The sequence below is a fragment of the Durio zibethinus genome, chromosome 13 (genome assembly GCF_047325235.1).
Source record: "Durio zibethinus cultivar Kanyao isolate XHJ-2024 chromosome 13, ASM4732523v1, whole genome shotgun sequence".
Classification (NCBI taxonomy): Eukaryota; Viridiplantae; Streptophyta; class Magnoliopsida; order Malvales; family Malvaceae; genus Durio; species Durio zibethinus.
In genome coordinates this window covers 26,051,588-26,068,800 of record NC_143174.1, presented here as the reverse complement: position 1 = coordinate 26,068,800, position 17,213 = coordinate 26,051,588, and the positions used below count along the sequence as shown (strand labels likewise).

General features: G+C 32.5%; 3 protein-coding genes across 5 annotated transcripts; 2 read left to right on the top strand and 1 right to left on the bottom strand.

The window, feature by feature from the left end:
- Positions 1-1,107: 1,107 nt before the first annotated feature.
- Positions 1,108-3,479, bottom strand: PAP28 (purple acid phosphatase 28). Its single transcript, XM_022899764.2, has 3 exons — positions 3,038-3,479; positions 2,315-2,739; positions 1,108-1,818 (listed from the first exon to the last, which is right to left on the bottom strand). The coding sequence occupies exons 1-3, from the start codon at positions 3,357-3,359 to the stop codon at positions 1,354-1,356; spliced, it is 1,212 nt and encodes a 403-aa protein (XP_022755499.2). The 5' UTR covers positions 3,360-3,479; the 3' UTR covers positions 1,108-1,353.
- Positions 3,480-10,442: 6,963 nt separating this feature from the next.
- Positions 10,443-14,358, top strand: LOC111303473 (transcription factor bHLH35-like). Of its 2 annotated transcripts, none has more exons than XM_022899766.2 (5): positions 10,443-10,737; positions 10,877-11,036; positions 11,181-11,411; positions 11,527-11,697; positions 13,920-14,358. In XM_022899766.2, the coding sequence occupies exons 1-5, from the start codon at positions 10,649-10,651 to the stop codon at positions 14,007-14,009; spliced, it is 741 nt and encodes a 246-aa protein (XP_022755501.1). In that variant the 5' UTR covers positions 10,443-10,648; the 3' UTR covers positions 14,010-14,358. The 2 variants fall into 2 exon arrangements, with proteins under 2 accessions (XP_022755501.1, XP_022755500.1); XM_022899765.2 differs by having other exon boundaries at positions 10,874-11,036.
- A 46-nt stretch (positions 14,359-14,404) lies between these two features.
- Positions 14,405-17,212, top strand: LOC111303471 (mitotic checkpoint protein PRCC-carboxy-term protein). 2 transcript variants are annotated; one of them, XM_022899762.2, is made up of 2 exons: positions 14,405-15,777; positions 16,923-17,212. In XM_022899762.2, exons 1-2 carry the CDS (start codon positions 14,551-14,553, stop codon positions 17,079-17,081), a joined length of 1,386 nt encoding a protein of 461 aa, XP_022755497.2. In that variant the 5' UTR covers positions 14,405-14,550; the 3' UTR covers positions 17,082-17,212. The 2 variants fall into 2 exon arrangements, with proteins under 2 accessions (XP_022755497.2, XP_022755498.2); XM_022899763.2 differs by lacking the exon at positions 16,923-17,212 and adding an exon at positions 16,428-16,904 and having other exon boundaries at positions 14,499-15,777.
- The last annotated feature ends 1 nt before the right edge of the window (position 17,213 follows it).

Sequence of the window (17,213 nt, the reverse complement as noted above, 5' to 3'; positions counted from 1 at the left end):
CACACACACACACACACTGTTTTACAACTATGCCATCTTTTCCATTAGAGAAAGAATTGGAGCAATTAAAGGGGTTACAGAGATAGCTTGGCTCACTTATGTAATCAAGTTTCTGGCTTAGCTCATCTTTCTTGTTTATGCTGCTTGATAGTTGAGTTGGGGAAGAGTTTTGATCCATTGAATGGGGATGGAGATGGTGGGGTTCGAACTCCCACCTTACAAGTCTTCCTAAGCCTTTTTAACCACTAGTCTAAGAAGTTGAAGACCCTCAGCCACTTTGATAGTGCCAGACTTGAACTGATGCTAGCAGGAGAAGTGACATGGAAAGGGACTTGGATTGTCATCCAGTTCTTATTTGTTTGCCTAACTACCTTATGCTATGCCCATGGGAGCTAACTTGCAGTGCAACTGGTTTACGAAGTCTTTAATTAATTTTCTTTAGAAGTTTTAGTTGTTTGATACTTGTATTTAATATTGTATTCTCTTTAGAAGTCAATAAAAATGCCCATGATAAAATTTGCTCATGACTGTAGGCTAACTTCTGTCACTTGGTTTGGTTTGCAGGGACTAGTTTTGTTTTTCAGACATATTCAAATGAGAAAGACTGCAGGAGCCAAATCATGAAGTTTAACTGCTGGACCACGAAAGCCAAAAGGATGTTTCAAAGGTTGGAGTTTGTATGTGGAAAATTAAGTGAGTTGCTAGTCAGCATTCAAAAAATGCCATCTCTATGCAGCAATACGGCATGAGGTCCTAAAAATTTTGCAAGTTATTGTGTTAGCTGTAGTGGAATTGTAGGCCTTTCGTGGATGAGATAGATGTTTTTACCGGCGGAGCATGTAGTAAGCCATGAGCAATTTCTATTTATGGTAATGGCTACTTTTGCTTGTAGAATATGGCAATGGCTTTTGGTGTCACACCTCTTTTAATGGTGTTAAAGCCAAACCATAAGGTATATCTCTAATTTTCCAATGAAGAGATCTAATGGTTCCATTCCTTCTGTCTTGAATAAATAGATTAAAGTATATAATTACAGAAATGTCACTAAAATAAAGAAATAAAGGAACAAATCAAAAATTATATGTTAACAATCAGAATCAATGTCTATATTCTGAGATTTTAGCAAAGTGGATTAGAAATCAAACTCCCCGCTGGTGTTACATGTAATGTAATACATTACAAGTATTTTGAAAAAACCAAATTTTTTTTAAAAGACAGCTTTCACAGTTATGAAATTACAGGGAAAAAAACCCAAGCATTTTCTCAAAACAGTTAAATACAAAGAAAAATACACAGGATGTACAGCATCATTTGGATACAGATTACGTAGTATCTCAGTACTTTGAAAGAGAATCATCTAGATGGCTGCAGCTCCCACAGGACCTGCTCATCAATCTTGCTCAGATTCTCATCATCAAGACGCTTCCATGTCTTAATCCTCTCCACCCCCATCCATGCCTTATCGCCCTTCCTAAGTTCTGCCAATATGACTCTCGCTCTCCTTGAAAAACCAGCCCTTCCATAACCGTGGTACCCAAAGCCTCCACCGTAACAAAACCATATTCCCTCCAAATTCCCACAAAAGTCATTATTATGATCATGGCCTATGAATACAGCCTTTACATCTTTGATGGAGACCAAAGTCTTTAAGACCCCTGAGTTCACCGATGAACAAGCCACACCCTCCCGAAACTGGCCTATAATCTTTTGGTAGTATAAGTGCCGAACCTCAGGGACGGGAATATGGAAAAATGCCAGTGCTGGTGACAGAGCTACAGGCAGAGTTTCTGTTATGTATTTGACCTCCTGATTTTGTCCCTGTTAGTAGGTCACCAGCAGCATGTTATTGAAATCGAAATCTAATAAACCTCCTTCTAGGGAATTGTAAGAAAATGATAAGCAATGGTGGCCAGAATTAATAATGGCATACAGATGCATATCACAGCATTCTGGAAATGTCATTAATGGATAAAATATTAGGCACTGGAATGTTTCATTATGATTTTAAAGGAAGTTGATCATTTCTAACGGCTTAAAATATTTGATATTGGAAAATTTTCAGTATGATTCTAAAGGAATGTTATCATTTTAATTATAATCGAAAAAAAAGGGTTGCCCTTCCCTTTCTTTTTTCCTGTTCTTTCAGCCAAGGAAAGAAACGATCACCTATAGTTATTCAGAAAACATACCCAGGTCGTTTCTCAACAGTGTCCACAAATTATTTGAAAGACACCATATGAAACGAGAACAAACAATTTTTATTAAATGTCAGAATCATTCATTTGTTTTATAATCATTGCTACATTTATGCTACCTGAAGTCCCTGTGAAACACTGCGAAGCCAATGAAGTTGAGATTCCTTAATCCATCCATAAGTTCGAATTCCTTGAACAGTCTCCCGGTCTCCACTGTCAAGAAAGAAGAGGTTAAGGATGCTACTATTTGCCAAATGGGAACCTGGAGCACCATAGACACTGAGATTATAATTTCCAAAGCCATCAATATCTGTCATCATGCCCCCATTTACATTATAGAGACCTTTCGAAGGTGGATTGATTTGTGAGAGTGAATAATCCATTAGAGAGATGAAATACATCAGTTCTTCACGAGTCATTGTAGATTCTTGATCATGGTTTCCTAAGACAGCTGCCCATGGAAGTCCAGATTCCATGACTGGACCAAAGGCTCTTAGTAGAGATTCAGCAGCATCAGCAGTGCTTGGACCAAATATGTTGTCTCCTGGTTTAAAGAATCCAAAGAAGATTCTCAGAGACTGACACATGAGCAATAAGGAATCATAAGGTGCACAAATTCTTTTAGCACCATTTACGAATGGATTGAAATCCCAGATAAAGATTACTTCAATTGAGCTCGTGGGTGCTTATTTATAATACAAACTTCTTTAACTTGTCTGGGAAATTGAATTAAATTCCAATTTTTTTCTTAATAAAGGTTTTGCCGAAGCACCAGAAAGTGAAGATTAAATAAAAAAGACGATAAAAATAAGGCATACTAAAAAGAAAGAAAGTAAAAGTACCCGTAAAGGCGATGAAATCAGGTTTTTCAAGTTGAATCATGGTCTTAAGAAATCGGGTGGTATTGAGATCGGAACAGTGATCGAACTGACTGGGCAGGACGTCTCTGCAGCGAGTGAGGAGTCCGGTGCCGTAATGCATATCAGCTACCTGAAGGATCTTGAAAGTGCCATCGTGGCGGAACCTGAGAGGAAGATCCGGCCATTTCTTCAGACGAATAGGGCGTCTGTCCAGGACCAAATTGGTGTGGAGAAAGTAGAGAACGGCATAGATCAAGGCGAGATAGAGAAAAGAGTGTCTCCATCTCACAGCTAGAGATTCCATGATGTTCTCATGACAAATGTCATGAATCAAATGCCAAAGATGGACCAACCAATACCACGTCCTTCAGTTTAGGTGAAAAAATGGACAGCGCACCCCCCCCCCCCCCCCCCCCGGCTCGCTACCATGCAGATCGGGCTGGCCTGAAGTTGAAAAAATATGAGCCCAGGCGATACGGGAGAGTGGACCTGGTTCAGTACAGCCGAGACGCCAGTGAGTGGCCCATTCCAAACACAATTGCATATAATTTTTTAAAAATTTATTTTAGTTTAATTACCTTTATAATTTTTTCAAAATTATGTTTTCATATAATTATATAAAGTGAAATTACAGTTTTAAATACATTCATGATATAAAATACATAATTTATAAATAATTACTTTTAATATATTTAATTTTGTTAATTTTAAATTTATTTATTATTAGCATTATTATTGTTGTTAACAAAATGTAATATGTGTTTAATAGCATATTTCGAGATATGCAAGCAAAAATAACAATATTTTATCTTGGGAGCAAAGTACTAATAATGTTGTATGTGAAATGCATGGTCATACAACCACGTGAATAATATGACAAAAATAAAATATCTGCAATAAAACGGCAAATAGATGAGTAAAAAGATAAAAATTATTATAGAAAGAAAAAGAAAAAGAGCACGTGAAGCACAAGCATCTCATGCAAGTAAAAACATAACGCATATTGACTGCAGTTTCATGTGCAAGCAGAGGCAGCCGCTGGGCCCTAACGTCACGCGCTTGTATTGGATGATCTGGAATTCGTGTCAATGAAAGCGACTCCAACCAACACATATGAACAGTATCATTTTGTCAATGCAACGCGTTACTAATTTTGATGTGTGCTTTGCCTCAAATTCTTCTCTCAATTGATGTCTGCCTGATGTGCAACTGCTTCCTACTCTTATCTGCAATCATTTTTTGCTTATCGGAAAAAAATAAGATTTCCATTCACAATATGAATCTTGATTTAGCAGCCATGGAAGTTACCTAAAAAAAAAGAGTCAAAGAGGGACCATTATTGTATCCAAAACTCTATGTATTCAAATTCAAATTTAATTTTGAATATTATATATACTACTAAATTATAGATATTCGGTAGCTATAAATAAAAACAAAATTAAAGATGAGTTGATTCTTTCGTAATATAAATTTTTAATTTTTATATCAAATTTAAAATATTTTAATTTTTATTTCATTCCCCGAAATCATCTTAGATGCATATATAGTGTGAAAGAAATAGCCGAAAAACAAAAATTTCTCATTTGGGTAAAGACTTGAGTAAGTTTTCTTAAGTCAAGTTTATTAGATTATCTATTAAAACAATTAAATAAAAATAAAAAAGTCTTAGTCAATAAAATTGATATAAGCACTTTTAAAACGATAAGAGAGAAAACTTTAAATAATTTGAAAATTTTTAGTACGTTTCGTAAATTGATGTTCTTACTAAATATATTATGATTGGTGATATAAACATCAATCTATTGTTTTCAATGATTTCAATTTTAATTTTAATTTTTCTTCAATTAATGTATGGATATATGAAAAACGAAAAAGGAGTCCCATTAAGAAGCATGTCCCAAACATAGTAGCCGATAGGTACACAAGGACAAGGCATTAATAAATTCAATGTTTGGAAGAAACAGCCATGGTTTACATTGGATATTTGACAAAGAATGTTCATGCATTTTGGCAAACCAATAATAATATTGCAGCTGTGAGAAGGAACCAAGACCACCGCCCATTTATAGTCGTCGTCCATGTTTTTTTGGTCTAATTTGCTCTTTTTATAGTCAAAACTGCAGCCATTTGCTTCCTTCACAATTTTCTATGTTCATACTGTCGTGTTTTATTATAAAAGGTTTTGTGAGACAACCTTTGCTTGACTGTTATTGTACCATATCCATGCACCCTCTCGCTCATTTTCTTTGCAACATTGCTGTCCATGCTTAAAAGCCCCGACCCCTGTTTTATCTTTACAAAAGAAACCAACACAGCAAGAAAATGAAAAGGAAACTACTTTTTTATTGTTTCCGAATTCCAAGTTTTGGCGTTTGACTCCATAAAATAAATTAAAGGCAAACCATCTTTGTGTGTTTTGCGACAAAATTTCAACTAAATAAATTGCTCAATTAATTTCTAAATCAAAATATGATATAATACGAACATTCAAAGTTAACATTGAATAAAATTTTTACTAACTTGAAGGTCTATTCGAGATTGATTATTGCCAAGTTAAACTAAAATTTGAATGTCTTTTCAAATTTCAAAATAAACCCAAAAAACATATATTTTTTAAATTTTAATCAATCATTGAACTCCTTTCTTTTATATTTGAACAATAAAAAAAATGTTATTACCTACATAAATTTTTTAAAATTCATAATTTTTAAATATTAATTTTAATATCATACCAATTAATTTAAAAATTAATCTATAAAATATATACCTTCTTAAACACTCATTCAATTGATTTATTTTTGTTATTGTGCAGATGATCCATTTATTTGAGCTCCATTTGGTAATTATTTTTTATTTTTATAAAAAATAAAATTTAAATAAAAACTATATACAAATAACTAAAAAACAAAAACAAAAAAGAGAAACATAAGCAAGTAGAAAGCATGTGCAAAGTGCAATGGTGAGGGTAAATTTCGTGGCGACGTTCATGATGGTTTCTTAGAAATGAAGAGCACCAAAATCCCAAACCACGAAAAGGAAATAATGATAGTTGAAGCTTCACATCCATGATCCGTCCAGGTCAACTCGGTGGGCATCGTCCTGTCTTCGATCCGTTTCCGCGTGGCGAGGCATCAACCTCCACAAGTGTAGACGGGTGGACGCAAAGTCGTGCCGCACGGACATGTCAATTCCAAATCCCATGTTACCCTCCTCTAAGATCCTTTATTATCATTGTTAATGTTTTTCCATACTGTCCGTCCAAAATTATTTGTAAATTATTAAAAAAAAAATTACATTTGAAAGAAATAAGAAAATGATATTATAAAATATAAAAATAAGAATATCATGTAACTTAAAAATATATAACTTTAACAAAAAATAACAAAAATTAAGCCACTTGATAAAGAGAGAAATTATTTTTAATTAAAATTTGATCTTGCGAGATGCATATTCTTAAGATAATTTTTTTTAAAATAAATTAAGCTCAAATAATGTTAAAAAACGAGTTTAACTTATTAAAAAAAAAAAAAAAAAAAAAAAGGATGAGGAGTGTATTTTTTATAAATACTTGCATAAATTAAAGAAAATCTAAATCTAAGGATGTTATGTTTTCGAGTTGGGTTGAAATCTTGCCTGAATGAATTACTCTTAAGTTTGTCATGTTTTTGTGTTGGGGTGAACTCTTGCCTGAATGAATTACTCGGTCACTCTTACGTTATTACAAAAGGTAATGGATGATGACATCATCACGTAAATGACAAGAAAGTATTTGCTTTTCCTGCCCTGTACCGCACAAAAAAGCAAGTCTTCGTTTCCCTTCGGAAACGAGACTCTGATTTTATTGGATGGATAGATTTATCTCTCATCCAAATCAAGGACTTTTGTAACTCCCAATGCTTTAACTTCCCCTTCGGCTTGTGTACTGATTGTTGTTAAATATTGAAACGAGAAACAATGAATTAATAAATTCAAAGTTTAATTTTATTAGTCCATTTAATTATTTTTAAAAAATAAATTTTACTAATTTTAAATTTTAATATTTATAATTATTTTTTATTTTGAATTATAATTTAAAAAACAAATTCACAAATTAATACACTCTAGACCAAAGTTCGATAGTAAAACATTTTGTTAAATCAAAAGAATAAATTAGCAATATCGTTGTCTAATTACATATGTTCTTCTTGCTTTGGATAGGGCCGTTGGAGAATAAGACTATGAAACATGATGAATAGATTAATTTGATAGGTGCGTCAGTTTATTAAATATATATAAAATACAGTATTAATTATTGTATTATTTTATTGCTTTGCTTGTTCCAAGTGTCAGTATGATTTATATGGAAAGGAAAGTTGATTCTCTCTTTTTACTTTGGAAAAAAAAAAATTTTAATATATTTTTCTTTGGAAAACTTGAAAGCATAAATGGCTAATTATCATAGTGGTCCTATAGCTTTTTACGTGAAAATGCAATGCTTAATTAATTTGTTTGGTTGGCAGATCAGAATTAACATAAAATTAATAATTAATTAATTAATTAATTAATTAAAATCTTCATTATCCTTCAATAAAAGAATGTGGGAGTGTATTTTCCTCTAAAGTAACACGATTGGATTTGATTGAGAATAAGATGAGAAAAAGAATTAAGTAATGCGTCTTTCATTTCAAGTCATATGCTAAAGGCCATTCAACATGTGGTTCTTATTAATGCACGTAGCAAGATTAGGTATTTTTTTTTTTGTAAGTAAAAAAAATAAAAGGTTAATTTTTTTAAGAAAAATTTGAGATAGATAATTTTTTTAAAATTTTAAGTTATGATAAGATATATTGTATATGATAATTTAAGATAAATGATTACAAGTCATATATTTAAAATGATTATAATAAATAATTATCGATAGAACTTAAATTTAATATTTTTTTATGAATAAAAATAAATTTTAATCAATTAAATTAATCACGTTACGGTAAAAGATAAATTTATTATTATATTATTGATGGATACTAAAATTTGCCATCACTTTGATTTGATTGAAATTTGTCATTTTATTTTTACTTTTTATGAATTTTTAAACACATTTACTTAAAATTGAATATTTCATTAAATATTTTGTTAGTATATATAAATTTATTTTGAATAAAAAAGTATAATACGGATATTCTCAATGTAAAAACGTACATTTTTATGGCCAAGTATACAAATGTACATTTGATATGTTACACTAAAAAGTTACTATTTGATTTTTTTTAATGAATTTTATATTAAAATAAAAAATTTTAAAATAAATTTAATAATTTAAAATTTGATACGGTAACACGATACGAATAAAAAATATAAAGATAATATTATTTAAAAGTTAAAAATTTTATAAATAAATATAATAAAATAAAAAATATATCTTTTATATTTTCGTATCGATATAAATTATAATACGATTTTTGTATAAAATACGACATGATAATATAAATTATCAGATCTATTTTTAAATATTAAATTTATAATTAAATTTATCAAATAAAAAGACATATAGTTAATTTAAAAAAAAAAAGTGAAATAAAATAAGAAAAAAATAGAGAGAGAATGCAATGGGAAAGAATTAGGATGGAGATTAGAATTTTTCTAACACCCAAAGTCGTTAAGTGTCAAGAAAATATAACTTAAATGACAAATCATTAATTGTCTACGAAAATATAACGTGAAGTATGACTCTCATAACAATTTAAGAAATAAATTATTTTATTTGAAAAGTATTTATTTGATATAAATTCCATAAAAAAATAAATAATAACTTTTTTTAATATGGCACATCAAATGCACGATTTTACATGTGAAATATTCATATTATATTTTTATTCAAAATTAATTTAAAATATATTAATAAAATATTTTATTTCAATTAAATGTGATTCAAAAATTATAAAATTTAAGCTATAGTGCCCACGAATCTAAACAAATAATTCGATCTTTAAATACCTCTAAATTATAGTGCCCTTTCAACTTTTTTTTTTTTTTTCATTTTTTTATGTAGAAGTCTTGTTGGCTTTGTTAATTTGAGCCGTATAAAAACAAAAAAAAAAAAAAGACCATTGACAAATCTCGCTTTTCAAAATTGTAAAAATTTAAGTTTAAACAATAAAAATCACAATGAATGTCTGATGTACATGGTAAAATTAAACCGAAAAAAGCAGATTGTATTGACTCTTATTACCTTTATTAATGTTTTAATGATTGAATCAAAAAAATTTGTATGCAATTACCTCATTAATGCTTATCTACTAACAAAACATATTTTTAACTATAATTCTTTGTTCCAATCGAGCAGAACAGTCGAATAAGGAATTTCTCACCGATTCAATGATCAGTTCAGTTATCAAAACATTGGTTGAAATGTCCATTTAGGTATCAGTTCAGTTATTAAAACATTGGTTTAAGCTGTTGAAATGTCTATTTAGATATTAATAACTCTTCTATTCCTCGTCAAAATTTTTTTTTTTTTTTATCATATGATATAGAAAATTTTACATGACCAACTAATAGTAATTTCCTTTTTGCAACATGGAAGTTAATACAATTTGTTAGGGTAATTCTCAGAAATTCTATCAACATAAATTAAAGAATTCATCAACTTCCTCCAATTTGCACAGTCACATAATTTAATCAAGTAGTTAGCAGTTGAGGGCAGCTTTTCTAGAAATCTCCCTTGTCAATTAAAAAATATTTGAAATCAACAAGATGTTACACTAAATATTTTCTCTTCTTATGTCATAATCAGAACAATGCGAGTATACATATATTAAAAAATATAAAAGAAAAATAAAGGTTTACTTTTTTTATTTATTAACTTTAGCCTAAGAAAATATAAAATCTTACAAAACATATATATATGTATATCACAAATGTACGACCATAGAACATTAATTAGGTGCGCGTGACACAAGCATTAAATATATATGGTACGGATTGGATTAATGTGATATATTCAAGCAATTTGACCCTCAAGGCTTAAAACATTACAATACAATGTTTTCTTTATAGGCCAAGTTACAAGGCTTTGTAAGTAATTGAATTGATTTGTTTTTGACGTGTGGAATTGTGAATGGTGATGAGTTAAGAGATGTTGAGAAAATTACTTGGAGCAAAATAATAGTCCATGGTAGTGACAACTGACAAGCCAAAACTGAATGTTTCAATTATTAGGGGCGTGGGGTACAAGCGGCATAAAAGAGAGTGGGGGTGGAGGAGACGCTGTCATTCGTGATGTTTACATACGCGTCCTTGTAGACCACGTCCGATTGGATAGAACGGCTCTGATCTTTCTACGAAGGCAAACAACGTTAAACATGGCTACCCACGTGGTATAAATGTCTCCTCCCCCGGATTTTATTTTCCACCCAAAAACAAATATTTTTTTAACCCTCTCTGTTTGGCTCATTCTCTCCTTCTCTTTCCCCTCCAATCTCTCCCCTGTATAAATTCTCACTTGTTCAGGCTGGAGTGAAAACGAATCTTTCCTTCCTTCTTTCCTTTCTCTCAGCAAGTTAAAATTTCTCTTTGTGGTTGTTTCTGCCATAGTTTTCTCTACAAATCAAACGTATGCTTGCCATGGAGAATATTGAGAATATTGGTGATGAGTACAAAAATTATTGGGAGACGAAATATTTCCTTGAAAACGAAGAATATAGGTACCATAATTTCCAACAAGTTTAATTTTTGTTTTCTTTTTATCCATTAATTTGGCTACACGTATAGCACTTAAACTGTAGAGAATTGAATTATTACTAATAAAAAAGGAATTAATTTGTTTGAATTGAATTGAAGCAGTTGGGCAATTGATGAGTTCTCTGGGTATTATGATTCGAGTTCTCCTGATGGAGCAGCATCCTCTGCAGCCTCTAAGAACATCGTTTCTGAGAGAAACAGGAGAAAGAAGCTTAACGAACGCCTCTTTGCCCTCAGAGCAGTTGTTCCCAATATCAGCAAGGTGATGATGGATGGATATATATATATATATGTAAATATAAACAAAAAGCACAATGATTTCTTTTTTATTTTTAGAAATAAAGAAATGGGATTCTTTGGGTTGCTGGTAATTATTTGTTTGATCTTGTTGATAAATTTATTTCAGATGGACAAGGCTTCGATAATCAAGGATGCCATTGACTACATCCAGGAACTGCATGAGCAGGAGACCAGAATCAAGGCTGAGATACTGGAACTGGAGTCAGGAAAACTGAAGAAAAATCCAGGGTACGAGTATGACCAAGAGCTTCCGGTGCTGCTAAGATCCAAGAAGACCAAACTGGAGAACATATTTGATTATGGGGGATCAAGAACTTCCCCTATTGAAGTTCTTGAAGTACCAAACCTCTAATTCCCTCTGTCTGATTCATATAGTAGTAGAAGTTGTTGTTTTCAAAGTTTCTGTCTTCCAAATGAATAATTGGTAACTTTTTTTGTCCTGATTTTTGCAGCTGAAAGTGACGCACATGGCAGAGAAGACAATCGTGGTGAGCATTACATGCAGTAAGAGGACAGATACGATGGTTAAATTGTGTGAGGTTTTCGAATCTTTGAAGCTGAAAATTATTACAGCCAACATCACTGCTGTCTCAGGGAGGCTGTTGAAAACCGTGTTTATTGAGGTAAGTCCACTCAATTTTCTTCTTTTATGCTATTTTCTAATTGTTCACTGTTCCTCAATCATATAGGGTAATAAGTTTGTTTTTTTTTTTTTTTTTTTTGGGGGGGGGGATAATCTAACAATCAAACTATCATACACTTTTTAGGAATTTCCATACAATTTTCATGTACTCTTTATTTTTGTTCCCTTTTCAAGTCACACACATAATAAAAAGGTCCAAATGGGAGTTATTTGTAACTGTGTCATACGCGCCAACAATACCCCTAAAATCTGCACATACAAACAATAAGATGTGTTCAATCGATAAGATTTATCTACTAACTAAATTGTCCTTTAGAAAAGATTTATCTTATGGATCTTTTTTTTTTTTTTTTTTTTTGAGTTTGGGGTGAAAAAAAACCCATCTACTTTCTACTAATTTTTTGCATATTACCACTTGAACTATTGAGGATTCACTGCATCTAAAACTTTTAGTAATTTTTCTTAGGTTATCAAGATTTAAATTCAACTAAAATTCACTTGGCTGTTGAAAAAAAAAAACAGTTATCATTAAAAATTTACATCTCTACATTAGTAGTAATAAAATAGAAAAAAATTAAGAGCATTAATCGTTGGATTATGTAATTGTAATGCTAATAAAATTGGCGTACATAGTTGGGGGTGGGGGTATCAAATAAAAAAAACTGCAAGAAATGTGGGGCCTAAAAGATTGGAAACCGATTGGGTAACTTTAATAAAGTGGGATTATGATGAATTCAAATTAGGGCAAGTGAAATCCAGAGTGTCCGAATAAAACCACTCGGACACCACAATTAAAGTAAGGACAAAGGACCCCATTTCCTTCCACTTTAGACGTCTACCATCTTCTTTAGCATTTTTTTTTTCTTTTGAAAAATTATCCAATTTCTGCAATCATTGATTTTTTTTTTTAAATTTATTCATGAAATTACTAGGATGACACATATTTTAAACAATCTCTTATCAATTTAAAAACTTTACAAATGATGTATAAAAATTGAAGGTTTTTTTTTTTTTTTTTAAACTTGAGTGAGAAGGGGACCCATGATTGAGAATAGGCATGGACCACTGAGAATTGTGATTGTTATTTGTCACTGTGGGAGCAAAAGCATACAAAAAGATGTACAATTTCCCCACATTTTGTTCTTGTTTTTGTTTTTGTTTTTGTTTTTTTGTTGCATTCCTGTTCCTATGAGCTATGGGTCCCAAACACCCCTGTGTTTTCTGTACGATCACTTGCACGTTTAGCCGACTGGCAAAACCAGGTTTCCAATATTTCTTTTTTGGCTGTAAAATATCAGGAAATTATCAAAGAAAACTCCAAAAGCTTAGAAATAGAAACCTCACGTGTTGTCATCTCATTTCAATTATCTAGTGCGAAACACATAAAATTTAGCATGTTTTTTAATATGTCATTCTCACACCATTTTTTTTTTTAACATGAATAATAACAATAATAATAACATGTTTTTGCAACGTGCATAATTGCATCTTCTAAATATCCAACTTTTTTCTCCTTTTTTGAGTTTTCGTTTTCGACTAAAGCACATGTTTTTTTTTTCCTTTTGAACGCCTCATTCTCAATTTGAATTTTTCTTCAGTTTATCTATAATGTTATTGTCACATCATCAGACGTAGATGGAGCTGTTGACACTTTAAAGTGTTAGTTAGATTAGGTTTGGGTTTTAAAAGGAAACAATTCAGATTTTTTGGGTAAATTTATTGGCCTTTTTTTCTAAAAGAAATTGTTAAATTTTGCATCAAGTTGACAGCAAATAAAATATTATTTTATTATAATATTCCTAAAATAATGATGGAGGCTATGTTTCTGTATCATAAAAGAATGGATTCCACCATTTTTGGTTTTCCTACTTTACCTTGGGATGTGGATTGCTTGCTTTGTTTGTCTATAAATTTATTTTATTTATTTTTGAGAAAGATATGATGAATGTTTTTTAGAATGATTTGGACACCAAAATCAAATCCAATTTGGGACTTGAGCTACTTCTCATGTTGGGTTTGTTAATGACACTAGATTGAGAAAAAGATGAAGATCAAAATCAAACTGCTAGGAAGTGTATTTTGTTGTGATTTTGATATATGCTTTAATTTGTTACTGGAATGTCTTTAAGAAGGGTTGAAAGCCAATGTTCCTGGCTACTGCTAACTCAGTTTTAATTGCTCTTCTACTGGACATAAATGCAGGCTGATGAAAAGGAGAAAGATGAGTTAAAGGTGCAGATTGAGACAGCCATTGCAGCTCTTAATGATCCTCAAAGTCCTATGAGCATGTAATGAAACCATATCCAAGTGAATCAAATTTCTGTCAATTTCCCTCATGGACGCCTCTTGTTCCCTTTCACTATGGCCGCCTTTTGTTATTTTCTTTTAGCTTTTGGTTTCTCTTGAAAAAATCTTCGTGGTTGAAATGTATAATAAGTGTCTGCTCCAAAGTTCCCTGTTTGAAATTTCAATAGAATAATAACAATTTTCGCTTTCGAAAATCCCAAAAAAAAAAAAAAAAAAAAGGGAATCCGTCTGTAAAAGGCTTTTCTTGTAACATAATATGTCAATTGTCAGTCTGTTTCACTGCCACTCTGGCACTTGTGCAATCAAAGTCCAGTTTATGCCTTTTCTTTTTAAATCGATAAATTTTCCAGCAATTTGGAAACACGTTTTTTTTTTAAGGTTAATTAAATTGCTTTAAAAAAGATCTGGTAAATATTTTTAGAAATTTGTTAAGAGTCAGGTGCCCAACTTGAAGCTGCTAAAAAGAGTGTAATGAGTGAGTTAGGCCGGACTTGATTTTAAAATTTGTAAGTGTGGTGGTAAGGCCATGCCCGAAGCCAAACAGGCTCATGGCATATCTTTAGCTGGGTGGGCTTATTTTTTGGGCAGTATTTCTAAAGGTGGAGTCGGTGCCCTAATCTCTGCTATCCTGTTTGCATCCGCCTCTGCAATGGACTCTTTGCTAGCCAACTATGCTTCCTCCGACGACGAAGAAGAGCAACAACACCCACAACGTCGTCCACCTTTTCATGTTTCCTCTCTCCCTCAACCCAAATCTTCTTCCCTTTTCTCTTCTCTTACTCAGCCCAAACAACCTTTCAAAACCCCCAACATCCCCGTCGTCGATACTAACAGAAGAGAAGACGACGTTGGAAAAGTAGATGTCGAAATTCCGAAACCCTTTATTCCTCATCCCAAAAACCCATCCAATATTTTCTCTTCTCTTCCCCAACCCAAATCCCAAACCCCACAACGACAACAACCCGATCCTCCCATTGTCAAAAGAATTGTTCAATTCAAGCCTCCTGTAAACCCCAACAGCCTCGTTGACGACGATGACGATGATTTCGATGACGAAGAGAAAGAAAGACGAAGTCGCAGAGACTCCGAAAACCTGTCCCAAGGTCCTTCTGTTAAATCCTTTCTATCGAGCATTCCTGCGCCCAGGAACTCGACTACGTTGGGTGTAGCTCCCTCTTCTGGTTCAGGAAGAAGATCCATTGTCGAAACCCAAATGCCCACATCGATTTCAGCCACTTTTGAAGACAAAAATGAGGCAAGTATTAATCATAATCCGCCAAATTATTCGAATTACGAATTGGGTACCGATGCAAATGCCGAAAACTCTATGAATTATAATGATTATGTCAATTATCAGTCGAGTATTGATCAAAATTCTGGCAACTATGGAAACTACGATTTTGGTTCTGATCAAAATCTAGGCAATTATGCAAATTATGCAAATTATAATAGCTATCAATCGAGTAGTGATCCAAATGTTGGGAGCATTGATGTTGCTACTACTTATGGGAGTTATGAGAGTCATGGGAGTTACCATGGACAATATGAGAATAATTGGGCTGATGGGTCAGTGGCCACTGTGTTGCCAGAGACGACCGGGATGGCTGAAATTGGGGTGAAATTAAAAGGAAAGAGAGGGAGGAATGAGTTACCAACAGAAATTGTTGAGGTGAAACAGGATGAGCTTATGAAGAATCGGCCGAGGGAAGACCAGGTCAAGATGACTGGAATAGCTTTTGGGCCTTCTTACCAGGTATTGATTGAACTTAAAAGTTAATCTAATTCTTCAGTTTGTTTTTTTACTTTTATATATGTTTGTGTTGCAATTTCTTTGCTTTTTCTTGAATTGTTACCGGCTATTGTACATTTTCGACTTCTGTTTTGGTCTAATATATGTCGCATTCCATACTTTGCTCTTGCTTTTGTGTTACTTTTATACACTTATTATTTTGCTGAATAGAAATGGTCCACGAACTCATTAGATCCTGATTTATTACTTGCTAGTTGTTAGTCTCTTTGGCTTTAGCTCTAGTGGTGAAGGATTTTTAGATTTGGGGTGGCTTATTTCCAGCAAATAGTTTACTAATCAACAAGGTTCCTTCTCAGGAAAGAAAAAGGTTGTCTGGGCTAAGACAACATCAGATTAATAGCTTGTTGCAAGTAGAAAGATTAGCAATGCAAGTGGCTGCCATTTTTCAAATCTCAAAACCATTGTTAGACTTTCTCAAGTTAACAAATGCTCCCTCTTGTCCCCGCGCTTTTTATTTGCCATTATTTCATGCATTGACCATTTTGCCTTTGCAGATTCTTCCATCTGCGCTTTTCTTTTGGTTGAGTTCCTCATTTTTTTTTCCCCTAATCTCTTTTCCATTTCTTCATCTATGCCTGTATCTTCTCTTTCAGCCATCAATTAGGGTACCAAATTTGGGCAAGTACCTACTTGATTCAGGATAAAGAGGAGCTTAATCTAGGATCTGCAGATTGGATCTAGCTTCAGGGAATGCAGCATTTTGAGAAATATGTTATTAAGTCTTATTTTATTTTTCTCTAGGAGGGAAGTTGGTTATATTTTATTTTCTGTTGTCTTCAAGTATCATAGGTAGTGTGGTAATTGCAGATTTTAGTTCTTAGTTTTAGACTGTTTTGTCCATTTGGTGGATCTCAAGTCCTTATAGTTACAGAATCACTGGAACATAATAGATGAGCCTGTTACTTCAATTTTGTCCATTTGATTTGCAAGACTATACATCTTTGATATGATTATGTTATTATTATTATTATTTTTAAAGAAAACTGTAAAAATGGCGGCCAAATGGAGCTGGTTATGCATGATTATTGTTGCTAAATCAATGTGTGTTAATTTTTGGGGTATTTACTTTATGTTCACTTTGTATGTAGCCTGCTTCGACAAAGGGTAAACCATCAAAACTTCACAAGAGGAAGCATCAAATTGGTTCCCTATTCTATGATATGAAGCAAAAGGAGATGGAGCTGCAGGAGAGGCGTTCTAGAGGCTTGCTCACTAAAGCTGAAACACAAGCCAAGTATGGATGGTGATTATGTAATATTGATCCCTATGAAACATAAAAGTGTTAATCCTCTGCATCTTTGTTTGTTTGTATCTGGGAAATTGTGTCAATGATTTGCTCTATGATATTTCTACGAGCTGCGCATTACTTTTGGTGTCAT

Bases quoted from the DNA above. Each gene is read 5' to 3' on its own strand.
- LOC111303471 (XM_022899762.2), top strand. From the start codon at position 14,551: ATGCCCGAAGCCAAACAGGCTCATGGCATATCTTTAGCTGGGTGGGCT. The intron at 15,778-16,922 runs GTATTGATTGAA...CTTTGTATGTAG, and splicing joins CTTTTGGGCCTTCTTACCAG to CCTGCTTCGACAAAGGGTAA.
- PAP28 (XM_022899764.2), bottom strand. From the start codon at position 3,359: ATGGAATCTCTAGCTGTGAGATGGAGACACTCTTTTCTCTATCTCGCC. The intron at 2,740-3,037 runs GTACTTTTACTT...TCTTTAAACCAG, and splicing joins TGATTTCATCGCCTTTACGG to GAGACAACATATTTGGTCCA. The intron at 1,819-2,314 runs GTAGCATAAATG...ACCTACTAACAG, and splicing joins GTGTTTCACAGGGACTTCAG to GGACAAAATCAGGAGGTCAA.
- LOC111303473 (XM_022899765.2), top strand. From the start codon at position 10,649: ATGCTTGCCATGGAGAATATTGAGAATATTGGTGATGAGTACAAAAAT. The intron at 11,412-11,526 runs GTACCAAACCTC...TGATTTTTGCAG, and splicing joins CCCCTATTGAAGTTCTTGAA to CTGAAAGTGACGCACATGGC. The intron at 11,698-13,919 runs GTAAGTCCACTC...ACATAAATGCAG, and splicing joins TGAAAACCGTGTTTATTGAG to GCTGATGAAAAGGAGAAAGA.